The 25,137-nt window shown below is 59.3% G+C and overlaps 1 protein-coding gene across 4 annotated transcripts; it reads right to left on the reverse strand.

Moving 5' to 3' along the window:
• Positions 1-6,293: 6,293 nt before the first annotated feature.
• NMUR1 (neuromedin U receptor 1) lies at positions 6,294-12,112 on the reverse strand. 4 transcript variants are annotated; one of them, XM_068954129.1, is made up of 4 exons: positions 11,949-12,112; positions 11,235-11,285; positions 9,565-10,461; positions 6,294-7,908 (listed from the first exon to the last, which is right to left on the reverse strand). In XM_068954129.1, the coding sequence occupies exons 3-4, from the start codon at positions 10,457-10,459 to the stop codon at positions 7,505-7,507; spliced, it is 1,299 nt and encodes a 432-aa protein (XP_068810230.1). In that variant the 5' UTR covers positions 10,460-10,461; positions 11,235-11,285; positions 11,949-12,112; the 3' UTR covers positions 6,294-7,504. The 4 variants fall into 4 exon arrangements, with proteins under 4 accessions (XP_068810230.1, XP_009680463.2, XP_068810229.1 ...); XM_009682168.2 differs by having other exon boundaries at positions 11,235-11,288; XM_068954128.1 differs by having other exon boundaries at positions 11,235-12,112.
• Between the last annotated feature and the right edge of the window lie 13,025 nt (positions 12,113-25,137).

Consider the following 25,137-nt stretch of genomic DNA (forward strand, 5'->3'; position numbering starts at 1 on the left):
GAGCAGGGTTGGGAGAAAGTAGCTGCCAGGATGGGATGCAATGGGGACGGCAGAGCCAGGAGCACTGGGACGGCGACAGCAACGGCCCCGGCCCAGACAAGCAGCAGTGGGAGCCCTTGCGTGCCACTTATTAACGTGCTGGGACGGCTCAATTAGTCTCCTCAATTACAATGACGTTCCTGTCGTTAACTTGATTTCTTGTTGGTGACAGCAATGGTGAATTAGGTCCAGCTGTTCTGCACAGGGGATGAGAAATTAAAAGGAATTAAAGTGACCCAAGTGCTGCAGGGCTTGACTGGCCCCCGGGAGGGAGCGGGAGCGGGAGCGGGAGCTGGAGCTGGGCATTTTGGCCCAGCGATAGCCCCAGGGCTGCAGTAACGTGAGCTCCAGGGGCCGGCAGGGGCGTCTCACGCTTGGTCTCAGCATCATGTTAATGTGAGACGATTGCTACCTGCTCAGCAAAGATAACAAGAAAGATCTGTTTGGCCTCCGGATGCTTTCGCCAACATGTCGCATTAAATAGTCCGGAGCTGAGAAGCTGAGAAGACAAACTCTCCCTGGCTGCTGCGATAAGCACAAAGAACAATAAAACCCCTGTAATTAAAATCTGCTGCCGTAATAACGTTACAACAGGGACAGCCGGGGTCTAGCCTTGAGCACGGTTTCCAAGCCTCTGGTTTTGGTTTGTTCTCATTTCAAACCCGTTTTGGGGGGCACGAGCCCAGATGCTGCTGTGGACGGGGCAGGGGCGAGAGGCCAGACCCCGTGCCGGCGGCGCGGCTGCTGCAGAAGGCAGAATAAAAACTTCTACGCTTGCGTTTGCTGCGTGCCGAGCGATGCTGAGCGGAGCGCGGGCCGCGCGTCGCGGAGCCGGAGGAGCCCCCGGCTCGGCCTGCCGCCGGCGCTGCCCTCTCGGCCCCGACGCAGCGCTCCTGCCCTGCGACGGGCGGCGCTTTGCAAGCAGAGCGCCTCCCTCCAGGTCACCCTCCGGCCCGCCGCCAGCGCCGGGACCTGCTCGGGGGCGATGTTGCGTTCGGCCCGTTTTGAGGGCTGAGGGGCCGTGGACCCGCAGCCCACCGGAGCCGCTCGCCGGACCCCTGCGCCCTGAAAGAACCGGGCTGACAAAGTCCTGGTGGGCGCTGAACATCTTCAGTCACTTGGTGTAAAGCAAAGTGTTGAGTTCGTTGGTGTCCCAGAACCAAATCCTGAGGTATTTGTTTTGTGTGCCCGTTCAGCCTCCCGTCCACCTACGTGCAGCCCAGCAGCGCAACCTGGGGGCACCGGGGGATATTTTTTAGTTTCCGCTACTCTGCCAACGCGCTGGAGCAGGAGGAATGGTTGAAATACGGTCAAAACCCAGCCTAAATCTTAGCGCAAAGCTCAAATCGAGCACGTATCTGCCGTCTCCTTACGTCTGCGCTTGCCTGCTTCGCTGCTGCAGGCGCGGAGCCTCGGCTGTCGCCGCAGGATCCGTGCGTGGCTCGGGCAGCCTCGAGCCGCCCTTTCGCCCCGTGGCCGGGGCGCTCAGCAGGGCCGCGCAGGTAGGGCTCCCTCGCAGGCACGTGAAGGCTTTTGCAGATCCATGCCGGACGAGCTTTCCCTGCGCCGCGGCTGTGCGAAGGAAGCGAAAAACAACCCGTTCATTGGCTTTTGAGGAGGGGCGGTGGAGATGCTGCCGGCCTTCTCCGGAGCCATCTATCACTGCTCCAAATATACAAGGCAACCGCAGTAAAACTGGGTCGGGCGCCGCCGAAGAGGCAGAAGAAAAAAAAATGCCTGTAGCAAACAACCACAGCAAAAAAAGCCTTACAAGGCTGGGGCGGCCTCGCAGATTGATTGCTTTTTAATCCCAAAGCTAAGGTGATAAATCTTTTCATTGGAAGCTCCATAGATACTGGATCATTCGCGGTGTCTGGCGGCGCGGGGGGGAAGACAGTGTCCCGAGCTGCTCAGCGGGAGGCGGAGGAGGCTCCAGAGAGCGGGACGGGGCGCTGGGTGCGCGCGGGCGCGTTGGCGGGGAGAGGTGACGGACGAGGGACGGGGACTCGCTGGGACTCGGATTGGCACGGGCAGGGGATGGATGAGGGAGTAGGAAAAGGAGGGGATTTTCTTCCCCGGGGGTATGGAGCGGACGCTGGCCGAGCGCGGGGTGCGTTTTTGGCGGGCGCAGGGGTCTGAGCGGGAGCTGCCTGCTGGAAAGAGGCTGCCATAAATCTCAGCGGACAGACGACAGCTTTGGGGAAACGGCTCTTTGGCTGCGAGGGTTTGGAGAGGAGCTCGTGGCGCGGAGCCCCAGCCCAGGCGGGCGCCCCGTACTGTGGGCACCTGGAAATGTCACGCCGGGGCGGTGAGGCGGGGAGGAGGCCACGGGTATCTCAAGCAGCGTTTAAGCCACCCCGGCGTGTCCCAGCCCTGACCGCAGCCAGGGCTCAGGCAGGCCTGGGTCAGCGTCACTCGCTGCTCAAAACGCACAAAAATCCATCCTGAGCCGTCTCCCAGCCCCAGGATCTGGCAGCTGCGCAGCCCCCCGCAGCCGCCTGGCATCCTCCTGCCAGCGCAGCCTTCCTGGCGCGGAGGAAACCCGGCGCTCATTAATCACCCGCCAGTGCCGCAGGCCGGGAACCGGAGGGAATCCCTTCCCGACCCGTGCCGAGCAGCCCCGCGCTGGGAACGGGGCGTGCGACGAGCTCTCGCTCCGCTGCACAGCTGCAGCTTGGATCGCCGCTCTCCAGCTCACCCGGACCTCGCGTTAGCCCCTGATTGCTCCGGCCGCCGGGAGCACGGCCGCGGCGCTGGCTCCGGCCCCGGCTCGCCTCCCCCTGCTGCAGGGCTCTGCGCCAGCACCGCCGCCCCGGCGGGGGTGAGCTCGCTGATTTATATTGCGACCTTGGAAGGATTTATAGGCAGGGATCTCCTCCGCTGGGCTGCGAAACAGTTTGGCTCCACCAACCTTTCCTTCCTCCCCTGCCTTTCCCAGCTCGCTCCCGGGGCGGCTGGGACAAGCGGCTGGAGGGCATCGTCCCTCTCCCGAACGTGGCATCCCGTATCCCTGCGATGCTGAGGTCGGTCCCGGTGGATGTTTTCTTCTCCTCCCAGACATTCACCACCAGGAAGCTGTGGGAGGGAAAGGGCCCCAAGAGCCCAAAAGCTTTGACTTTTTTTTGACCTTGGTGGGCCTAAGAGGGTCTCGCCTCCCTCCAGCCCCAGCTGGCTCCGCTCTGGGGCTTGGGGGCTGCTGCAGGGAGGCACGGTGTTTCTGCCTGCGGAGGTGTCCTCCATGTGGGATGCTTCAGCCCCATCCCAGGTGGGTCGCTGCCTTCCCTGGGACCTCTCATCCTCCTCATCCCAAACCACTTTGGTACCGGACTCCCCTCACCTGCCACCTCGGCCTCTCCCCAAGACGGAGGACAGCAGCATTTGCTCCTAAACCTCCACGCAGGCAGGGACAGCATCCGGGAAGTGCAAAATGACCTGGTCTCTACGCTCTGTCCTGCTCCCGTCCTGCTCCCGTCCCTGCCACGGCCTCTGAAAAAACAGCAATTTGGTTTACTGGTCCATAAAGTGCCACCTGTCCCTCCGGCACTGGACAGCTAATAAATAATACTGTTACAACTTTTCCCTTTTGATGGGAGGTCCATAAATAACTGGGCTCCCTGGCACGTAGCCCAGGAGGCATCTCGGGGCCTGGGACAGCTGGTTTAGCTCAGGACCTGCCCAACAGCCTTTTGCCAGGTCTTTTCTGCGATCTGTGGGGCTGCTGGGTTTGTTTTCTTTCTCCTGAAGCCTGTCCCTCCCTGGAGGCCCTCGCGCTTTGACAGCCGGACGGACGGACACCCGCAGTGCGAATCTGCGAGAGCCCGGCGCAGGTGGCGCGGGCAGAGCTGTCAGCGCGCCGGCGGGGGCCTGGCGGCCCCTCGCTGCCCCAGGGCCAGCTGATGGGCAGCTCTGTGATTTCTGCTGGCCCTCAGACAGCACAGCCGAGGCTGCAAATGTCCTCTGGGGCTCACTCGGCTTCTGGGCAGCCGTGTGCTTCCCGGCTGAGCTGAACCCACGGGAAGTGGGAGCAGAGACCCTTGCAGCTGGCAGGGAGCTAATGCTGGGGGCTGTTAAACAGGGAGCAGAGTGAGGCGTGCTGGCCGGGGAGCAGCAATAACTCTGCGTTTGCTGGAGGAGCACGGCGGCCAGGATGTTGCCTATCCTGGGAGACTTGTCAGGGCCACAATGGCCTATGGAGAGTGAAAAATAAAGGCTCCCACAACATCTTGGGAATATCTCAGGAGAAAGAGAGACAACTAACTGCAAAAGACTATGCATTGCTCAGAGCATGCTTGAGCATGGGGAGAAAGCATGGCAGGGAAACATGGGAGGCAGCCTGAGACTTGCTGTTGGCATTTGCACCCTCTGTGCTGCAAGGAGTCTCTGTCCTGAGACCCTTGCAAACTCGTTGCCTCTATGACCCCCTCTCCTGCAGGGACAGAGCGCGGAAGAATGATCTGCTCTTGGGTGCTTCTCAGACTGGGATTTACTCATTTCCGTTTCCTGGTTCCCACAGGAGGCAAGCCTGCTGAATCCCACCTCCATGAACCTTTACAAGCCATTGAAGAGCTCCGGGACACCTGGCACCTCCTTACCCACATGCAACGTGTGCCCAGCAAGCCAGGGCCAAGGGCTGGATGGGGAGCTGGGGGATTTCGGAGCTCAGCAGAGAGGAGCCCAGGCTCCTCTCCCCCCGCAGCAGCCCCAGCCTTGCATTCGTGCGTCCCTGCCACCCGTGAGCAGAGGATGTTACCTCCTGATTCACTGCATTAGAGCCCGTGAGGCTCTATGCAGGCAACTGTTACTGCATAATAAAATGCCATCAACTGCCTATGAAAAAGCCATTCTCTCGAGGTTTCCAGCTGGGGTGGTGTCTGTGTGAAGTGAAATGGGGCAATAATAGCTATCAAGGAGGCATCAGTCACCTTCACCCTTAGCAGCTCCTGGCAGCGAGTGATGGGGATGCAGGGACTGGGACAGTCTGCCCTGTGTTGCTGCCAGGGCACAGTCACCTCACCAGGACAGTGAGCCAATGGGAGATGAAGAGAGAAGAACGGATTGGTATCAATGCTCTCTGCCACGTTCACTTCCTCTGGAGCGAGGCTGCAAGCAGCGGGCAGCGGGAAGACCCTGAAACGCAGAGGGGCCGAGTTACTGCAGCCCCACACATGTCCTCGCTCAGCAGCATGAAGCGGGGGCTCAGCAGCAGCTCCCGTCTGGCCCCTGCAAAGGCTAAGGACCTGAAGGAAAGGTCTTTGCCCACGGCAGACCCTGCTCCGGAGGTCTGTGTTGCAGCTCTCACTGGGAGGAAGGGGAGTTCAAGGGGGGAGCCAGCCACGGTCCCCCCAGAGTTGGGTTTGCAAGACCCACGTCCTGCATGTTCTCCATTGCTGGCCTCCTGCGAGGCTGGAGCCCCGAGTGTCCACACTGTGCTTAGCGGGGCTGAGTGGAGCGTCAGCAGGCAGCAGGGCTCTCACTGATGCTTTGCGCTTGACTTTTTCTTGGCTTTTTCTGCTCAAGACCCCAGAAGAGCACTGTTGACATATGCAAGCTGCCAAGAGGCACTGCCACTTGAAGCCTCTCCAAGCTGGCCAGAGGGCAGCTGGAACTGCAAAAATCATGCGAGATGACAGCTTAAACTGCTCTGACAGCCCCTTGGGTGGCATTTTGGAGCCTGAGCTGTTCATCCTGTGAGAGGGCCTGGTGCACGCTAGGAAATCGGCAGCATCGATCTCAGACAGCAAATCAATCGGCTCTGCCAGCTCGGGGGAGAGGGACCAGCCAGCCCGCACTCCGTGGCATTTTTGTGACATTTCCCGAGCAGCGTGCCTGGGGACAGATTGATCGGCAGCGCTCTGGAGGCGCTGGCCGGGATGCGGGCAAGCGCTGCCTCGCCTCCGCACTGGCCTGAGGCCCAGCTCTGCCCATGCAGCGCTGCGGGTGGAAAGCATGGGTGCCTCCTGCTCAACACCCTGCACGCGGCGTGGGGCGCGGGAGCAGGGCATGCCTTTCCTGAGCGCTCGCAGCTGTGGCCACCCAGGGAGGCAGCAAACCCCGTACCCAAGACCGGTGCCGACTTTCCTCAGAGCAGAAACGCCTCAGAGAGAGACACGGCAGTGGGAGAGGTAAAGAGACACCTATGGGTGCCTCTTGCCCCTTCCCGTGGCCTGCTCATGACACCCCGGTGAAGATCGTTGAGGTTCAATGCTGCGCTGGGAGGAGAGCTGAGTCCCGAGAGACATAATCAGAGCACAAATCCTGGGAACAGCTTTGATTTTTAATTCTTGAGTGATGATCAGCTCACGCACACCGGAGATGGAGGAGGGCTCCCCACTTCCCCTGCGTCAAGGGCACGGCAGGCTGCACTGAGCTGAGGAAGAGGAGGGAGCCAGGGGCACGCAGCATCAGCCTGCGCCGGGGACAAAAGGCATCCCACCACCTCCCCAGTGCCAGGCCAGGCTCCCGCGTCTGTAGGGGGAAGCAAGTGATCTTGCAGAACCTCAGCACAGCGGGACGGACTCTGCATCGGCTGCCGAGTGTTTGCCGTGGAGGGACACGAGGCACGTTCGCGGGGCGGCAGGGAAAGGGACAGAGATGTTCCTCCACGCTGGAGACAGCCTGCTGCTGCTGTTGAGGAGCTGCGAGGCAGAGCTCAGCTCTGCCAACCCTCCTGCTTCAGGTTATTTTCTCCCATGGGCTCCAGCTCCCGGCCTCCTGCGCGGAGGAGAGAACGGCCACTCTCCTTCTCCTGCACTCAGTGGAATGAAGACACTAGAAAAAAGCTGGGAGAAATGAGCCGTAAACCAACCCTGAGGCCAGAGACCAAGAGGCAGAACCTGGCCTTTTTCTTAAAGCCGAGACTCCGTTCCCCGCTCACAGCAGGACCAACAGGAGGTGCAAGACAATCCGGGGCATATCCATGCGAGGGCCCTGGAAAGGTATCAAGGGAAAAGGGCACCCTAAAGCCTCTTTTTTTTCCAGCTCTATCGGGTGTGAACCCCTCTCCCAACCCAGCAGACCTCAGCCCAAGTGCAAGCACCTCTCCAGGTCCCCACCCGGCATGACGTCCCAAAATAGGGCCGCATGACACTCCTGCCACCTGTGCTCACAGGCTCACCCTGCTAGGTCGGGGGGTGCTGGGGCAGTTTTGGGGCATTGCTGGCAAATCCCTGATGAGGCAGGCAGCTGTCCCAGCGCCATGACAGCTGCCTGCCCTTGGCCAGTGCCTAGACCAGAGGGTGCAATGTAACCGGGGCTCTGCGTGGTGAGGGACAGCTGGTGCTGCAGTGCTGAGACCAGCCTGGCAGCGTTCAAATCCCAGCAGGATGGCATGGAGAGACGGGGGCCCTCCATCTCTCCTGCTTGCCCCCCTCCCCGCAGGGCTCTGCCTGGCTGCAGTGATGCCGAGGGGGGATGGATGCTGGTGGTGGGGAAAGCTGGTCCTGGTCCCTCTGCATCCTCCCGTGCTTCAGCAGAGGGATGTCTTGTGTACGCCAGCCTGGCCTCCCTCCACCTCCTCCATCTCATACTCCTCGGCGTCAGAGAGGGGCAGGCCGTTGGCACCAGGCATGTGCTCGCATTCAGTGCTGCGGGTGGTGGCATGAGTGATGCTGGGCGAGTATTTCCGGGAGCCTGGTGCGCGGTGGCCAGGGTGGCACATCACCTCCTTGAACATCTCCCGGAAGCGGGTGGACATCAGGTTGTAGAGGATGGGGTTGGCTGCTGAGCTCAGGTAGAAGAAGACGCCCGAGATGATGTGGACATACTGGAACATGTAGAGCATGTGGCTGGTCCAGGTGGAGATGAAGCTCCAGACGAGGCGGTCGGTGTGGAAGGGTGCCCAGCAGATCCCAAACACCACCACGAGCACAACTGCAGGGAGCCAAGGGGCCGGTGTTATGGGGCTGCTCTCTCCCAACACCGGCCCCACAGCCCCAAACACTGGTGCCACACCTTTGTCAGGGGCTGACCGTGGGATTGTGAGATTCAGCCACATCTCCCTCAGACAGGAAGCAGTCTGCCTGGACCTCGGCTTGTTGCCGAAGGGATTTGAGGTGAAAGTATGGATGGACAAGGGGATGGAAATACAGCTATCTCTGGGGTGCAGCAAAGACCCATGTTAGAGAGACCCGTGCTAGCCCAAAGGCGCTGGCCCTGGCCACCATTCAGAGAGCAGAAGCACCAGGTGCCATACTGTCCCATTTTGGCCTCGGCCATAGCAAAGGACACCCAAAAAGTGGCGGAGAGAGGAAGGGAGAGCTGCAAAGGGCCCCTCAGCTGATTTCTCCTCTAGCTTGTTGACTTGCTGCCAGGGCCCCGGGGTGGCGGAGAGACTGCGAAGTCTGGTTAGGATCTCTCTCTCCCACCATCTCCTGCCAGGGCTGCTTCAGGCACTGCTCCACCACGTGCCTCTGCGGCCTCCTTGGCTGACAGCCAGGGTGGGCATCGGTAGTGGGGAGGCCACGAGTGCACAACCGTGGGGCCACTCGGCACGCGGGGAGATGTCCCGTGTGGGCACAGGCACCAGCCCCAGCCCCAAAACCGCTCGCTGCTGACCAGGAAACCATCAGCCAGGCCCAGGAACGGCCCCGAGGAATCGCTGCTGGTTCAATCCAGGTAGCAAGAGCTGTTTGAGCCCTCTCCTTGGGCTCCTGCTTCTTTTCTAACCCAGCTCTGCCGATGCACAGGGATGTGGGTGCGTGTGCAGGCAGTCCTGGGGTCCCCGTCATACCCACGCCGCTCTGTGTCTCCATGGGGGACAGGCCCCTCCTCGCCCCTCTCCCAGCCCCGGTGCCAAGGGAGGCCAGAGGGAAGTTAATGTCTGTCTGAGACATGGCTGAGAAGCAGCCCTGGCCCCGTCAAAGGCCTGGGCTGGGCAACCCGCCATCGCTGTGCCGTCACGGGGGCCAGGAGCATGTAGAGGTCAGCATGTCAGGAAGAAACAGATACCCAAGGGTGGCCAGCTCCCACTGCTGGGAAAGGGGCCAGAGGCTGCTGGGGACCGTGGCTAGAGAGTGCGAGGAAGGGTGCAGGGAGGTAGGATGGAGGGATGCTCCTGCCAGGCCTTGGGTCATTGCATCATTGCCTGGGGATGGTGGCAACGGCAACAGATCTGGGTGAGAACTGGCCTCCTTGCTGGGAAATGCTCCCTGCACAGACCACCAGCACTCCCAGGGCTCTGGGGCCGGGTGCAGATCTGCACGCACAGCCCAGGCCGGGAAGATGGGCTCCCTCCCACCAGCCCTGCGCCTTTCCCTTTGCTCCCAGGCTCTCATCCAGCACGTTCCTGGAGGAGGAGAGATCTCACAGCCGGCGGCGGGGGGAGCTGTCACGAGCAAGCCCCATCGCTGGACTGGAGCCACCAGATCTGCCTTTATTCCTGCACCCTGTAAGCCACGCACCCTTCCTCCCGGATGGCCCATCCTCAGCAGCTCCAGATTGGCCGTGCCTCAGTTTCCCTTCATCCCCCTCCCAAAGCAGCCTTGGGAAACACCCAGCAGCTCTCCCCATCTCCTGCCTGGGACTCACACAGCATCTTCGTGACCTGCATCCTCTTGACTTTTTTGTGCCCCCGGGTGTTGTGGTAGTCGCAGCCACCCCCTGACTTGGCTCCCAAGGCCTGGAGCATCTTTTCTTTCTTGAGCTGCAGGCCAATGAGCAGGTACAGGATGCTGATGGTCCCCATGGGCAAGAAGAAGAAGAGGATGGTGGTGATCTGGATGATAAGGTTGTAAGTCAAGCGTGGCTTCACCAAGGTGCAGATCTCTGAATCCGGCACGCGCCCCCGGCCCGGCACATAGAGAGGCTGCAGCCCGTGGAGGCTGGTGTTGGGGATGGAGCAGATGACCGACATGACCCAGATGGTGATGATGACTCTCTTGGCATGGTTTCTGGTCACCACGTACTTGGCCTTGAGCGGATGGACCACGGCGATGTAGCGCTCCACGCTCAGGGCTGTAACGTTGAGGATGGAGGCGAAGCAGACGGCCTCGAAGAGCAGCGTCTTGAAATAGCAGCCGCTGGCACCCAGGAGGAAGGGGTAGTTGCTCCACATGTCGTACAGCTCCAGCGGCATCCCCAACAGGAGAACAAGCAGGTCAGAGATGGCCAGGCTGAAGAGGTAGTAGTTGGTGGGCGTCCTCATGAACCTGTGCCGGAGGATGACGACGCAGGTGAGCGTGTTGCCCACGGCCCCCACTACGAAGATCAGCAGGTAGATGGCACAGATGGGGACGAAGAAGCTGGACCGCCGAGGCCCCAGGTACTTATTCCGCAACTGCTCCTCCGTCAGGTTTGCATCTTTGGGGTCGAACAGGGCCACCGGGTGAGTCCTGTTGCAGAAATCTGGGCTGATGGGCTCCACGGGAAAGTCTCTCTGGGGCAGGGGGAACTCAGGGCTGGAGCAGTTGCTGTAGAGATTCATGGCTGCAGAGAGACGGGGTGGTGTGAGAGGTGCTCTCCCAGCCCCTCTGCTGCACCCGAGCCCTCTGCTCCCCTTCCCTTTTAACGGCGCGGATGCGGCTCATCTACCCTCAGGGCAGGGTGCTCATGGGAAGGACCCCCCCATCCTGCCCCAGCCAAATCTCTTCTTCTAGGAGAGCCCTTCAAAGGCTCCCAAAAGTTTCCCTTTAGGCTCCCAAGCTCCCCAGCCCCATCTCATGCGTGCAAACAGCCCTGGCAGCTCCCCGACCCACCTCCACCCCCTCACCCTGCTGTCAGGGAGACCTCGGTGGGTTGTCCCCCCTCAAAGCAAGGCAGGACACAGCCCCAAAGCCAGCCCTGAGGCACGCAGCACGATTGCGCTCTGCCAGCTGTGCGGAGGGGCCAATGGGGCGACTGTAAAACAGCGGTGGGGAAAATTTCTCTTCCTCCCCGGGAAGGACTTACGTTTTATTAGGAAGCTCTGGACGAAGGGTGAGGTCCTGCCACTGCAGTGCTCTCCTGCGCTGGGTGAGGTTGGGATGGGGAGGGAGCGAGGGAGGGGAGGGAGGCTCTGCTATCTTAGCAGGCAGGCTAATAAAATCCTGCCTCTGCTCTCCCCTTGGAGCTCGGCTCTGAAAAACTGGCTGCCCTTATCCACCTTCTCCTGCTCATCCTCTGACAGAGGGGTTCCTTGCGGGTGAGCAAGGAGGGTCTTGGGGGCTTCCTCTCCCACCCTTGGAGAAATGGGCAAGGATCACATGGTGCTGAGACCCTACCTCTGCTGGAGGCTGGCTCCTCGCTTGGAAAGCAGCGCTGCAGAAAAGATGCTCCTCAGAAGGTGAGAGAGAGAGGAAGTACGTTAAAGTAATAAACTCCATTGACTCTCTTAGAGTCCCGGGGGAGGGCAGCGCGGCCGCCTCCATCCCCATCAGCAGCCTTCGCAACGCAGTGATTTGCCATTTACGTGGCCTCCGTGGTGAGTAAGCCATCGATCAGCCCTGCTGCCGTCCTGACAGCGCTCGGCTCAGGGGCCGGGGCAGCGCGGAGTTGTCCGCACTCGGAGCGGCTCTGCGGGAAGGTGCAGATGGACCGAGCTGCTTCCCAGGGGCTCCCAGCTTCCAGATGTGCAGCCACATCCACCGGTTGCAGGGCGACAGCCCTGTGGGGTGGCCACACACAGGCTTTCCCCAGTGCGCGGCAGGGCTGTGTGTCCCCGCTCCAGCCACAGCTCCTCTCGCCCACAACGTGTGTTTTACCAGTTTCAGCCCGACTCCAAGCTGGAGAAGCAGGTGGGCTCCCGTTTGCGTCTCCGAGCCTGGATCCCGTGCGCGGCCGCTTTGCCGTGATGCTCATCCGCCTCTGATGCTCATCGCCAGCCCCGGCGTGTCCCACACCGCACTCCACCAGCCCCCCCGGCTCCATCCCTCCTCCCCGCGTCCTGGCAGTGAGCGCCACTCGGGCTGAGGGTTGGCTGCAAGGCAGCGACTCACCTTGCTCAGCAAGGGTCTGGGTCCTCCAGCCTTCCCCAGCCTCCCTCTAGGAGTTTGGGAGGAGGTGGTGATGGGGAGGCAGCCGGGGCCACGGCTCCATTGCGGCGCATGTGTGAGAGGGAAGGAGGCAGGGACGCGCCGAAGGGAACAGATATTCGTGAACAGGCTGTGCCTGGGCTGGGAAGGGGGGTCGGGGTACGGCGGGAGGAGGCTGGGCGTTGCACTGCCTTCCCCTGCGACGCAAGAGGGCACTGCGAGCCCGCAGCACCTCGGCTCCAAATTCAGACCTGTGCACACACACACACACGCCGCGGCTCCGTGCGTCCAGCCTCTCGCCCCATCCGTCCACCGCAGCAGTGCTGCAAGGGGCTGGCGGGACCGAGAGGGCCAGGGGACCCTGGCCTGTGACCTCACCAGGCTGTTACATCCCAGTGACACTTCTTGGTTGGGCCGGTCCCAGCGTTGTCCTCACTGTGCACGAGGTGTTTGGTGGAGTTGGGCAGGACAGAGCCGGGAGAGCATCCGGCAGGCCGAAGTCGAGTGGATCTTGGGGGGAACAGGACAGGGATCTTGGAGAAGAGGCAGGGAGAGACCTGCATCCTTGATGGGTGATGGATCTGGGCATGGCTGTTTGGCTCCTGTGCCCGTGCTGCCAGCTCACGCCTGGGCTCAGCCCCAGCACAACTCGCTGCCCTGGTGTGCCCAGTGCATACGGCCGGGGTGCGAGGAGCAGTCTGGATCCAGGGATCTCCAGCGCAGGGACTCCTGCCTGAGAGTCCTGCACCCCAAAACACCCTCCTGATGCCAGGGCACATAGCAGCAGCGCTCACCCATCTCCTCCAGCCCACATGTCCCCATGGGAAACTAAGGCACTGAGACGACTTACCCATGGCAGGATGCCAAGCCAAGCTCAGTGCCGTGCCGAGGGGCCAAACCCAGCCAGTGGGGTGTCCTCTCTTTCCCGGGAGGCTCTGAGCCTCGTGGGAGTGGCGATGCCGGCCGTGGTGGCAGCGAGCACGGCAGGAGAGGCACAGCGACGCCTCGCAGCCCTCCTGCGAAGGTGCTCTACAGGGCTCTGCCCCAGAGCGGCCCCACTGCTGAGAAAGCAAACAGAGCCCTTTCTAGGGGAAATGAATATTTGCCTGCACTTTTCACTTCAATTAAGTGGGGGCATTGGAATTAAGTGGGGGCATTAGTGGCTGGCAGCAGCTCGGAGGGCAGAGCCGAGTGGGTCCAGGTGGGTACAGCTGCGATGGGACGGATGCTGTGGTCTGGCTTGGCCCTCGGGGTGATGGCTGGCAGCGCACAGCTGGGCACAAACTTCACAGCCCCGGGGCCGCCAGGCACAGCCCAGCACCGGGCAGGACCCCCCGCACGGGGACTACCCGGTGTTAGCCACCTGCCCCAGCACACTGCCCCTGGAGCACCCTGGGCTGCAGGGCGTCATCCACCCATTTGGAGGGGACATGGGACCCCCTTTCATTGCTGCCTACTGCAATAAAGCTGAGGGACAGCAGCAGGGGACGGGGGTGGCAGGTGGGGACCGTGCACTTGTGCGCACACCATGGGAATCGATTCCTCAAAGCCCCAGAGGCTTTTTCCCTTCCTGGTTTAAGACAAAGAGCTTGGATGCCTTGAAAGTCCCTTGCCTGGCCTCTCCCAGCCTCTGAATGGGCTGGCAGCAGAAGCAAAAACGGTCCTTGGCCTCCCTGGCCCAAGGCCCAGGGTGCTGGGGAGAGGCAGATTGGTGCCCGGCTCTGTCCCAGCCCAGCGACGATGCTCGGGGGAGGAAGGCTGCACAGAGGCCAGCAGAGCCGCCACTGCTGTCGGTGGCACCGCACACTGGTGCCAGTCTCTAAGGGTTACGTGGGAACGTGCCCAGGTCGGGGCAGAGCGTCATGATTCTGCCTGAGGAAATTTTGGAGCAGGCATGGTGGCCCAAAGCTGGCCCTACGTGTGCCTCTGGCAGCAGATAAGAGGCTGCAAGCAGCAGGGAATTAGCAGAGCAAACTCTCAGAGGGAAGGAAGTGTCCAGCACTGCCCTGAGAAGTGGCTTTTCCTGGGAAATCGTCTCCCCCAGCAGAGGAGAGGAGCTATTGAAGCTGAAGGACCAGGAGAGTAATCGGGTGTAAGCAAGACATGACATAGGGGAAAAAAACAAGCTGCAAATAGCATCTGAAACCAGGAGAGGAGAGAGGTGCCACATGCTCCCATAGGAGTAACGAAGGTAAAGAAACCTCAGTCTCCAGTGGGGATGGGGATAGGCTAAAACACAGGGGGTTATGGCACAGTGCTGCGACAGCAGGGACAGGACACAGGGACCTTCTCTCTCTTCCTCCCCGTGCTCAGAAGTGCAGTTTTCCTAGCACTGAAACGCTGTGATTTTTATGTTTCAGAGCCAGCAATATGAGGCCAGACAGCACCTCCATCACCCTGCAGAGAGAACCTCCTAGATGCAAGATCCCCTCCCAGGAACGGCAGCATCTGTGGGGCCCTCGGAGCACAGGTGGGTGCATTTTGGATACAGGAGGTCCCACACTTCTGTGTCAGGGGATCTCCTGCTGCACGAGGGAATCCAGTGCTGATCTGTGCCCAGGTCCTGCCAGGCTTATTGCTGCTCCTCCTCATTTGGTGACACCTTTATGACAGCAAAGATGACCAGGGTTGGTCTGAGCACAGCTGCTGACAGACGGCCTGAGTTGCTTTCTCAGTGACTGTGACCACTTCCAAATCTGAGCAGACAGAGAGCAACATCCCATACAGGAAAGCATCCGCTCTGGCCCCAAAGCCCACACATGAAATTGCTGTACTTGGCCAGCAGGATTTGCCCCAACCACGCAGCACGTGCAGTCCCAGCCGGCTCGTGGTTCCCTGCCATGCCCAGGAGCTGCTCCAGCAGGGACAAGTCCCCTTCTCCTTCCCTCCCCATGCCCACGTGCGGGCCCCCCACGGACTCTCGTGTCAGGAGGGGACCCAGGCACCAGTGTCACTAGGCTTTTTCTTCTAGGTGCCGTGGCTTTAGTCCCCTGGCCATGCAGCGGGGGCATTGGGAGCATGGGCAGGAGCAACCCTGCCGCCTGGCTCACGGACCGCTGGGGGCAGCCGGCGGCTCACTCATGCGACAGAGCGCTGCCGGGCGGTGAGACCGGCCAGGCGACACTGTCGGGAGCTCAGGCAGCGACGCCCTCGCAGCAAGTGCCGGGGCTGGAAATGGTGCTGGGGAAGTGGCACATTGAAGGCTACAGCACCTGGGTAGTAGAGCCAGAAACTGCACCTGATGGGCACGGGGGTGGGAGATTTCTCTTCCCACCCTCCTACCTCCAAAGGGTGCCAAGCCTGCTTTTCCGCCAGGGAATTTCTGAGCAAGGCAGGGGAAGGATCTGGGCCAGGGCAGTGTGCTGTACCGCTGAGGTGCCAAGTGGGCTTCAGCGAAATCCCTCTTGCGAGACTGCGGCAGGGGAAGGAGCATTCCTAGAAGGCTCCCCTTCACTCCGTACTTTCTCTTTCCCCTCCACCCCTCGTCTGCCTCCCGTGTTTTCTGGTGTCCCTGATGAACAGACATGCACGCAGCCTGCTCCTGGCATGGGCCCCAGGTGCTTCCCTTCCCCGTCCTTTTCGTCTCGCCCCACCAGGCGGTCACCAGCTTTGTTGCAGGAACGGGCACCCGTTCGTGCCAACGAGGCAAGCGGCAGGAGTAAGGAGTAACGTGGGGCACTCATCTGCCAAAAGGATGCAACCCAGCAAACTCGTCACGTGCCAGGGCTGCAAGGGACGGCCGTGAAGGGCAGCCCTGGGGGACCCAGCTGAACTCTGCTCACGCATCTTTGTCTCTGCAGGAACCACCACAGCTGATTTGTCCTACAGCCCTGCGGGGGTGAGAGGACACCTGCTGGGACAGGGATGTTTAGAGGCTCTTTGGGTTTCAGTAGTTCAGTGGAGATGCTGCTGAGCCCTAGCTGAACAGACTTTCTTAAACATCTGGACAGCGCAGTCTCCTTTCCTAGCCAAATGCAGCAAACACGGCACGCAGCAAGTGCAGTCTGTGAGGTGCAAGAAGCAGACGGAGCTTGGTTGGCTCGTGGCTGAACCATGGCTCCATCCCTCTCCCCAGGTGACCAGATCCTGGCTGCTGGGTGCCAGCAAACCCTGCTGCCCCGCTCCTCCAGGCTCCAGCTCCCAGCCCCAGTTTTGCCAGGACACCAGAACCACCAGAGCCAGGGGCTCTGCTCGCTCTGTGTCCCCTTTTCCTTCACCTTTTGCCTCCCTCTGCTGGAGCAGCCCCCGTAACTGCGGGCAAAACGCCTGCTCCCACCTTACCCATCGACTCATCTCTCTTGGGATGGACTAGTGGCTCCCAGGGACTCCACATCACTTTCCGTTTCTCTCCCTCAGTGTCTGTGTTTCTTGATATGCCCCTGGTATGCTCCTCCACAGTCATGACAGCGCTTCTGAGCAGTCCATTCCGGTTTTCAATTTTCTGATAAACCAAATAATTAGGAGACGGCAACCTCTGCTCCATTACTGCTCCCCTGTTGGCTAAAGAGGGCTAACGGCACATCAGAGCATGACCCTTCAGCCTATTTCCTTTATCAGGCACTTTATTATATTAACACTGCTTGGCAGGGGTCCAGCGGGGAGGCAGCAGGGAGGGACGCCTGGCAGCACGCTGCAACCTGCACCTCTCTGCACGCTGCTCCCGCGGCTGTCGCCCGTCGACAGTACAGCCTGGGCGTCTCCATGGCTGGAGCATTTCTGGGCTATCCCGGACACTTCAGCAGCCCGCGAGCGAGCCCAGCAAACGCACGAAGCTCCCTAGGCAGCCCCAGCCCCGATCCCTGCTGGAAGGTGGGAATCGCCCCCCATCTTCCTCCCTGCACCCTGCCACGCACCCATCCCTCCCGGGAGGCGTTCCTCCCGGACGTCCTCGTCTCTTGACGTGCCTGTTGAGGCCAGCTTTGTCTGCAACATCGTCAGAAGAACGAAGACGCCAAAACAGAGGACAAACATTGGCTTTGAAGCTTCAGAGCTGCAGCCCTAATAACCAACTGCAGCCGCTCTGGGCTCTTCTCAAGGGTGCATCACTCAGGCTAATTGCAGGGCAGATCAGCGCCGCCTTTTATGGCGCTGTATGCGCCCCATCCCTCCCCCCCCCCCCCATTTCTTCCCCCGCCTGCACAAGACTTGGCAGTTTTAATTAACACTGTCTGGTCCTGAGCACAGAAAGGCCACAAGCTGCAGTGCCCGAGAGGGAAACTGAGGCAGGGCCAGCCACTCCGGTCCTCTGTGCCACGCTGCTGCCTTGCAGCAGATGAAAGACCCTGGGGCACGTTCCCATCCCCGTCACCACTGAAGCAAGAGTACCAGCAGCCCGCTCACAGGATGTCGCCACAGCAAGCCCTCCCAGGCTAAGCCTGCGCTGGAGAGATGCAGCTTGGTTTCCCTAGATCACGATCTGCGGCTCGTGCTCCTTCTTGGGACAGGGAGGACACCTGGCTGCCTCCAGCGTTAGCCAGGCCAGCACAGGGCAGGGTCGTCCAACGCTGCAGCCTCCGCCTGACTGCATCCTTTCCCAACTCTTTTCTTACCCTCTTCTGCCCTGCCAAAGCATTTGGTTTTATTTTTCCTCGAGTTATTAATTCAGTAGGAGTAGTACATCAGGCATGGGAGGGTCTGTTTCCAGGCGCGATGACTCCTGCCACTGGAAAGCTGCTGTTTGATGGCTCCCGTGAAATATTTTATTTGCTCCGGTGTTATCAACAGGTGCCAAGAGCAGAGGAGCCAGACCCCACGCAGAGCTGGTCATCAGCTGCCCAGAGGAGCCAGATCCTGGCAATGCCCTGAAATTCCTGCTTTGCATGTCTGCAGAGGGAGCGTGGGGACATGTCAGCCCCATCACCCTGGTGGTCCCTCTCCCTCGAGGGACAGACTGCCAGGGGCCGAGGGAAGAGGTGTAGCTGGAGACTCTCAGGGACGGAGCTGAATTTCAGGATCATCAGCTCTGACAAATCACAGGGGACAGCCAGCACGCGGTGCCTACTTGCATCTCACGCGTTGCCCAGGGCGTGCAGCCCTGAGTTTGTGCTGGAGACACCCCTCCTGCCCCCCGTCCCAGCCTCATAAAGCCGCCTGCATGGAGCTACCCACCAGCAGCTTCTGAGCAAATGGCAACTGGTGGGACATATTTATACGGCCAGAGGGAATCGATCTGGTGCCCCCAAAGCAGCTCTATTGCAGCGCCAGACCACAGCCAGAAGGCTGAAGAAAGAGCCACGACTAGCAGCCAAGATGACTTAGGCTGACTGAGCCAGTGGCCTTGGGGAAAAAGAACATAGCCTGTGCCTCAGTTTCCCCCTTTGCACTTTGCTTTCCTTTAGGTGCTAACGAGCCTCTGGGGCAGCTCCTGCGCTTGCCTGGAGCTGTTATACAGAAAGAGCAGCTCCGTGCTGCTCTCCCTGCGTCTTAACAGCGCCAACGTGGCTGACCCTGCAGGGCCTATGGCCCCCGCGCAGCAGCCCCCCGGCCTCTTCGCATCCAGCCTCAGATCAAACCCTCGACAAAGGCAGAGCCAGGCTCACACGGCTCCTTGGACAGTTGCCCCAGGCCCTGCTGACGCCCCATCGGCCACTGCTCCCGCACAGGGGTATTTTGTAGGGCTCCTCCCCGCTGCGTACCTATGACAGGATATGGGGTATCTCCAAAGAGCTGCCTTCAGCGGTTGCCAGCAGACAACACGTCTCGACCTCTCACAGCAGCAGCAGCAGCTGCTCTTTCTAGACCTCCAAGGACTCTTTCCTGAGCCCGGCATAATTTGCCGGCACCTTTTCCGGGGCTCAGGTGCCCAGTGGAGGAGGCAGCTAGGAGCCTCCCCATTGCTAACGGGCACAGACACGCCGCCTCTGCTCTCCTGGCAAGCTGGGGCGGTACCCTGGGATGCTCCGAGTTTGGGTGTGCAGATGGGACCACCGCTCACAGCAGTCACTCGGCAGCCCCATCCCAGCCTGGGGTCCCTCCATGGAGCAACCGTGGAGCCTGAAGCCCAGCTCAGCCCCAGGCTCATCTGAGAAGTCACTGGGAAGGGGTATTTCTCTTTCTTCCATATAGGGCTGAGAGGAGAAAAAAAAAATAAAAAAGGTTAATTTTGATGTTCACCGAGATGAAACCAATCAGCCTTCCAGGGAACAGGAAAATTGGCCTGCGCTGCACCGCGTGTCTCCCCCCAGGGCTGCTCCGGGGGACCGGGGAAGGCAGGCTCTCTCCGAGCAGGTATTTGGGCTCCATGGCAACCATAATTTCACTAATCAGGGCCAGCCAGATGCGAAGCGCTTTTCCACCTGGCAGGAGCGCTGTTATTTTTCAGAGGTCTCCATCAGGCCAAAACGGCTGGTGACCGAGCAGGGAAAGGCCGAGCTCATGGCCGGGAGAGGCTGCACGCCACCGCTGCTGCAGGGCAAACCTTCAAACCGCCGAACCTCCTCCTTTATGACCCATCCAAAATATGGGCCTCGGTTCAGAGCCACTTTGCGTTCATAAGTTGATTGAAGGTGTCTACTGGGTCTCCTCAGATTGATTGCCAGGACGTTTGTTAGCTCTCCTACTTGGGGAGGCCCAAGGAAAACGTTCAGTCTCTCCCCGTGCGTTGCCTCTCAGCACCCGATTCATAGTTTTTTAATGGGATTGGGAACCTTCTTCCTTGCTTCCTGGGAGAAAAAAAGGGCCGGGGGCAGAAAGGACGGCTGGTTGGGGCTGAAAGAGGTGAAAACTGAAGCAACCACTCTCATGGTGTTGGATAAGTCTGACCCACAGCCGCCCCATCACCCAAAACACCACACAGGCCGGCCCCGGCTGGCACGACGGGCAGCAAAAGGGGCTGCTGGCTCTGCACGGCCCCGCTCGTCTCACTCGCCGCAGTCGGGGCCCTTTCCACACGGCCGCGAGGGCCCAGCTCCCAGGGCTGTGACCAGCTTCTCTCCCTGCATCTTCTCAAAGCAAAGCACAGCACCTCGCCCGGCTCCAGGTCGCAGGACAGGTTTGTATCCTAAGCCCCACTTTTCAGACACTGATAAGCTTCACGGCTGAACTTTTCCAGGCTTGCTCTTCATGGAAGAGGTAAATTTAACTGAGGAGGAGGAAAAAAAGCAGGGTGGGGGGAGGCATGGATGCACATTTGTTTTTCCAGTAGGAGGTTTTTGTGTTTCGGCTCTAGAGAGTCAAAACTCCAACACCATAAGCCTTCAGGGGTGCCAACAGGGCAACTTCAGCCTGAAAGAAAACAGACTGAGCCCAAGGAGGGAAAAAAACCCATAACGCTATCAAAATGTGAGCAGGAGACCGGTAACACCACTGTCTGAGCAGCAAACAGTCTGAAACCCTCCTGCCCACTGGGAAGAAGAAATCTAGCAAATTGGGAGAGCTGGCATAGTTCAACTCTGAGCCCAGGCAGCAAACAGCACCTCCATTTGTGAGCCGGCCTCCAGCAGAGCTGCTGTAATCGAAGCGGCGCTGGGGAAGACTCAACTGGGGAGGACAGCTGGGCCAGCTACTCCAAAACTTAAAGTGTTTTTCAGCCAGCAGATTAGAGCTGGGTATGAGGAGAGCTCCCCGGGTGAGCTGCCAGCCCCTCCACGCAGTAACCCCCCAAGTCACCCCTCGGGGCAGCGAGCACCAGATCTGGGGGTATCAGCTAGTGACGCTTGGTATAGGGAGAAAAGACTATGCAGGAGGCCAGCGGGGCTAAAGCATCCAGGAAAAGTATTTCAGCACCAGGATGGATCAGAGGCATCATGACAGGGGGAACAAGTGTCAGAAATGGGAGAAATGCCCCAGCCTTGGCTGCGCAGGGGCTGGTCTGCATTGGCCAGGGCCGGCAGCAGCACTTCAGCCCCCACGGGAACAGGCAGCGCCGAGAAGAGGTACCATCACCCTCCTTCTCCCCTGCTCAAAAAACAGCCCCTCCCTTCTCTGCTTTCACGCATGCAACCCTCACAGTCCCGTTTTTGGCCACGTTTGCCAAATACAGGGACATACTACATAATACAGGGAGAGGATCTACCATCACTGTAAAACACACAATCACAGCAAAGTGCGCTGGCAAACTTGCTAATTCAGAGCGGCAGAGGAGGGGTTAAAGAGGAACAGAGACCGTTACATTCCTTTGGTGGCACAACAAGGGGGATGTAAAAGTGTCCATCTGCTCCTAGACAGGAAGCAGCGCTTTGAAAAGCCTCCTTGGCTCCAGCAGGCGCATGGGAGCCGGGAGCTGGGCCACTGCCAACCCCTGGGAAAACCTGCCTGCTGTGCTCCCAGCTGCATAGGGGCCCCGGAGACCTGCGCGACAGGGACAGGAGGCTTTCGAGACAACCGCTCCCACTGAAGCACGTTCCGCTTCTGACCCTTCTGTCAGAAGGCTGAGGGGATTTCCTGAGAAACTCAAGGAAGAAGGAAAAGGAATGAGAATATGTGGGCAGCTGAAGACTCTCAAAACAGGGGGATGTCGGAAGTGAGGAAGCCCAAATGCAGCCAGAAAGACCCAACCCTGCTCTGAGTGGAGACGCTTTTGGCCATGCCCACCACCCACCTGCAAGGCCAGTGCTGCCTGCCGTGCTCACGGCTGGGATGCGATCCTGCACAAGCCAGACCCCAAGCTGAACGCTACAGCTCCCCAGTGGAGGTTCACAGGGGAGATGTCAACAGAAAAAGATCATCCCAAACAGCTGAAATAGTGAAGTGTCCTTCTTTGGAGGGTTGAAGGGTTCTCAGGATGAGAAGGATCTGAAAGACCCAAAGAGATGCTGAAGCCAAAGGCCTATAGGAAGCAGAGATGAAGGACAAGTGCAAGGAGCCTCCCAGCATCGGTTAAGCAGGGAGAAAGGGTTTTCCATCCTGCTTAGACCCACCAAGCCAGCTTCAGGCCCTGTGACAGCAGGGCCAAGTCACATCAGCTTAATTGCAATGTGACATGTAAGGCAATTAGGTTAAATGAGTGGCAGGGGCTTGAGCTCCAACAGGTTAAGGATTGGGTGCATGGAAGTTGGCAGTCCCTGATGAAACCCTCCCTGGAGCACGAGAGAAATAAGCCAAACAATCTCCCAGTCATTAGCTGATGCCTTCAGGATGCCCAGGGGATAGAGGAAGTTCCAGGGATGGGTGAAGATTGGCGATAATAATCATCTTTAAGAGGAGAAATGGAGAGGATCTGAGAGATGACAGACTCTCAGCCTGATTTCTGTATTCCCCAAGAAGCTAGAATGAATAATGAAACATCCCACCTGCAAGCACTGAGGATAACCCCTCCTCCAAGCCCCAGCTCTCAGAAGCATGTCGAATGAAACCAATCAAGTCTCCTTCTCCAACAGGATGGCTCATCAGCAGATGAGGAAGCTGTCAGGCTGGTACAGCTTCACTGTGGGTAAACTTCAACACTGTCCAGTGCAACATGCTCAGGAACTGGGGAGCAGGCTCTAAGGTGACTGCACAGCTGATTGAAAACCAGCTCCCTGGGGTGCAACCATCATTTGCAGACCAGGATGGCTGTCTCAAGCACATTGCTTCTCAGTACTGTCATTGCTGATGCGCATGGCAGATTAGCCCCCATGCCTGTAGACACTGGATCAAATCCTGAGCAGGAGCAGGCATGTTTGGAAGGACAGCCGCAGAATTCACAGCCTTTGTCACCTGGAGAAACCCAGCCAAAATCCTGCCCGCACTGGAACAACACACTCCCTTCATCAATGCTCTCTTCATCAAAGAGAGCAGCAGCAGCAAAGCAGGAGTGTGGCAGAAAGAGCAAGGGCTCGAGCTGAATGAGTCAACGGCATGAGAAAGGCAAATCTCATTTGGAGCTGGATTAACAGTAGCCCCGTAGTAGAGACCCAGCAGGGAGATTGCTTTTCTCAACTCCGAGTTCCTGGGGCCTCAGTGGGGAGCTGGGCCAGGTTCAGGAAAAGCGCAGATAAACTAGAAAGAGCCCAGAGCAAAAGGAACGAACGGTATTTCAGTTTCTAAAGGCTGGAGGAATTGGGTTCATTTTTTTCTGGAAGGCTTGGAGCAGGACATCAGTCTGCTGGCTGTAAAGGAAAGGTAAAGAGCTGGTCTCAGCCCCTTTATAGCCCCTGCAACCACCTACAGCTGGGCCAGGCAGGGCAGCATCTGGGCTAAAGGATGGGCTGGGCCTAACCCTCTACTTGCCAGTCACCAGCCTAACACACCCTCACAGGCAGGGCCAGGAGGAGAGAGTTGGAGACATCTGTGCATTGATGTATTTGGCACACATTTCCCCTGGTCCCATCAGCCCACTCTCCCATGCCTCAGTTTCCCTCCATCCCACTGCTGCAGTTCTAAGGAAATCCCTGTTTTCTCCTCTTGTCCCTCCTTGAGGTGCTTCCCAGACAGGCAGCCTGAGAAATATGGCCTGAGGGAGGTAGCAGGCTTTAGGAGAGGCTTACCACAAGATTTGGGGCATGTACAGCTGCTTCCAACACAGCTGAGAAGGGTCTGGAGGACAAACTCAGCCCCTAAAGGGGTTTCCTTCTCACGTGGAAGGAGCAGTGCCCTCCTGCTGGCCCTTCAGCTCTCAAATGGGGCCTCCAGCCTGTCTCGGCGGCCTCCCAGAAGCGTCCTGGCCTTTGGTTACTTCCTGTGCTCAAGTCCCTGGGAGATGGACGTTTCCAGCCACTCCACTGGGCACTGGGAAGATGGGATGAAATGCTGGAATTGGCTGGGATTTCCCTTCCCTCTGGCTGTGCCAGGTTGCTCTGGCATCAGCGCTGAGCAGCAGCCTGGTGCTGGCTTGCCTGAATTTGGCCCAGACCCCATTTTTCCCACACTTGTCCCTGGCCCACGGCCTCTCTCCTGCTCAGGGATGCTGCGGCAGCCCTCCACACTCAGCCCGAGCCTCTGACACCAAAAAGGTCCTGGGCACTGGCAAGGGGCCAGATGCCTACACTGCACTCAGGGGACACATGGCCCAGCCTCAGCCCCTTTTGTGCCACAGGGCACAGGTTTGCCTTCCTCTTCCTCGCCCCGTGAGGCCAAAAGCCCTTGGGCTCTGCCAGCTGCTGCCAAAAAGTGGCAATTTTTGGTGGGCAAGTTGGGATTTCAAGAGCACATTGGTGGATTAGCCACATCTCCAAGATAAGGCACATGATTCACTCAGGACTATTGCAGACCTCATCCCACATGGTTGCCACTAATGACAGTCTTTAAATAAACGAGAAAATTCTGTGTAAATGTGAGAGATTTTCCTCTGGCACCATGCGGTATTTGCCTGTGGTATTTCTTCTCCGACTTTCCCTCCACCCACCTCCCATTCCCATCTGGCAGGATATTTCCATCCTGTTCCCTTTTCCCCACAAACATGTCTGATGCTACCCAAAAGCTGGGAATTGCAAAGCATGAATAGGAAAGACCTTCGTGTGAGATGCCACGAGCTGCCTTTCCAGGAGAACCAGCAGCATCATGTCCAGCCCTCCTTTTCTGGTGGGTCTTTAGGTCTGCATCAACGTAGCCTAATTACATCCACTATAAGGCACTCAGAGCTTCTTTTTGCAGCCTTGGGCTTGGGTGGGGTGCTGTGTGGTGGGTCGCAGCCCGTGGATTGGACTTGGAGAAATCCAGTTATCAAAGAGGCAGTTCTGGGTTTGCCCTGAGGCCTCAAGAATCCCTCTTTGCTGCAGTGGTTGCTATTTCTGGAAGCGACCAGCCCATATTCACTGCAAATACAGGCGCACCACGGGAGAGCGCACACACTGGGGTACGGCCGCTCAGAGAGGCACGGGCAGCTTGCGAGCAGGGCAGGGCCACGAGCGCCCCGGCCAGCCTGCAATGGGGCAGGCACTCAGGTTTCCTTCCCTGGAAGCTGGAAGGGGGATCCTGACAGCTTGACTTCACGAGCCGCGTGGAAGGGTGACGGTCCCCATTCGGCTTCCCACGGCTGCAGCGTGGCCTGGTGCCCTAACGCCACCGCGATGGGCAGCCCTGGCTGCACCGTGGCCCCGATTCGTGGCCTTTGGGCTCCCTCTGGTGGAAACACGTGGGAGCTTCGGCGTGTCCCACGGCCACTGGCCACCAGGGGCCACCTGCTGCCCCCCAGCACAAGGGTCCCAACTGCCCTGGGCAGTGGCAGCCTCGTGTTCCCAGCTCCCATCTGGAGCCCCAGAGGAGCGCTCTGCCCAGCCACGGAGCCACAGGACAG

Source organism: Struthio camelus, chromosome 9, assembly GCF_040807025.1.
Source record: "Struthio camelus isolate bStrCam1 chromosome 9, bStrCam1.hap1, whole genome shotgun sequence".
In the NCBI taxonomy this organism is placed as follows: Eukaryota; Metazoa; Chordata; class Aves; order Struthioniformes; family Struthionidae; genus Struthio; species Struthio camelus.

Bases quoted from the DNA above. Each gene is read 5' to 3' on its own strand.
- NMUR1 (XM_068954129.1), bottom strand. From the start codon at position 10,459: ATGAATCTCTACAGCAACTGCTCCAGCCCTGAGTTCCCCCTGCCCCAG. The intron at 7,909-9,564 runs GTGAGTCCCAGG...GGCTCCCTGCAG, and splicing joins GCAGGTCACGAAGATGCTGT to TTGTGCTCGTGGTGGTGTTT.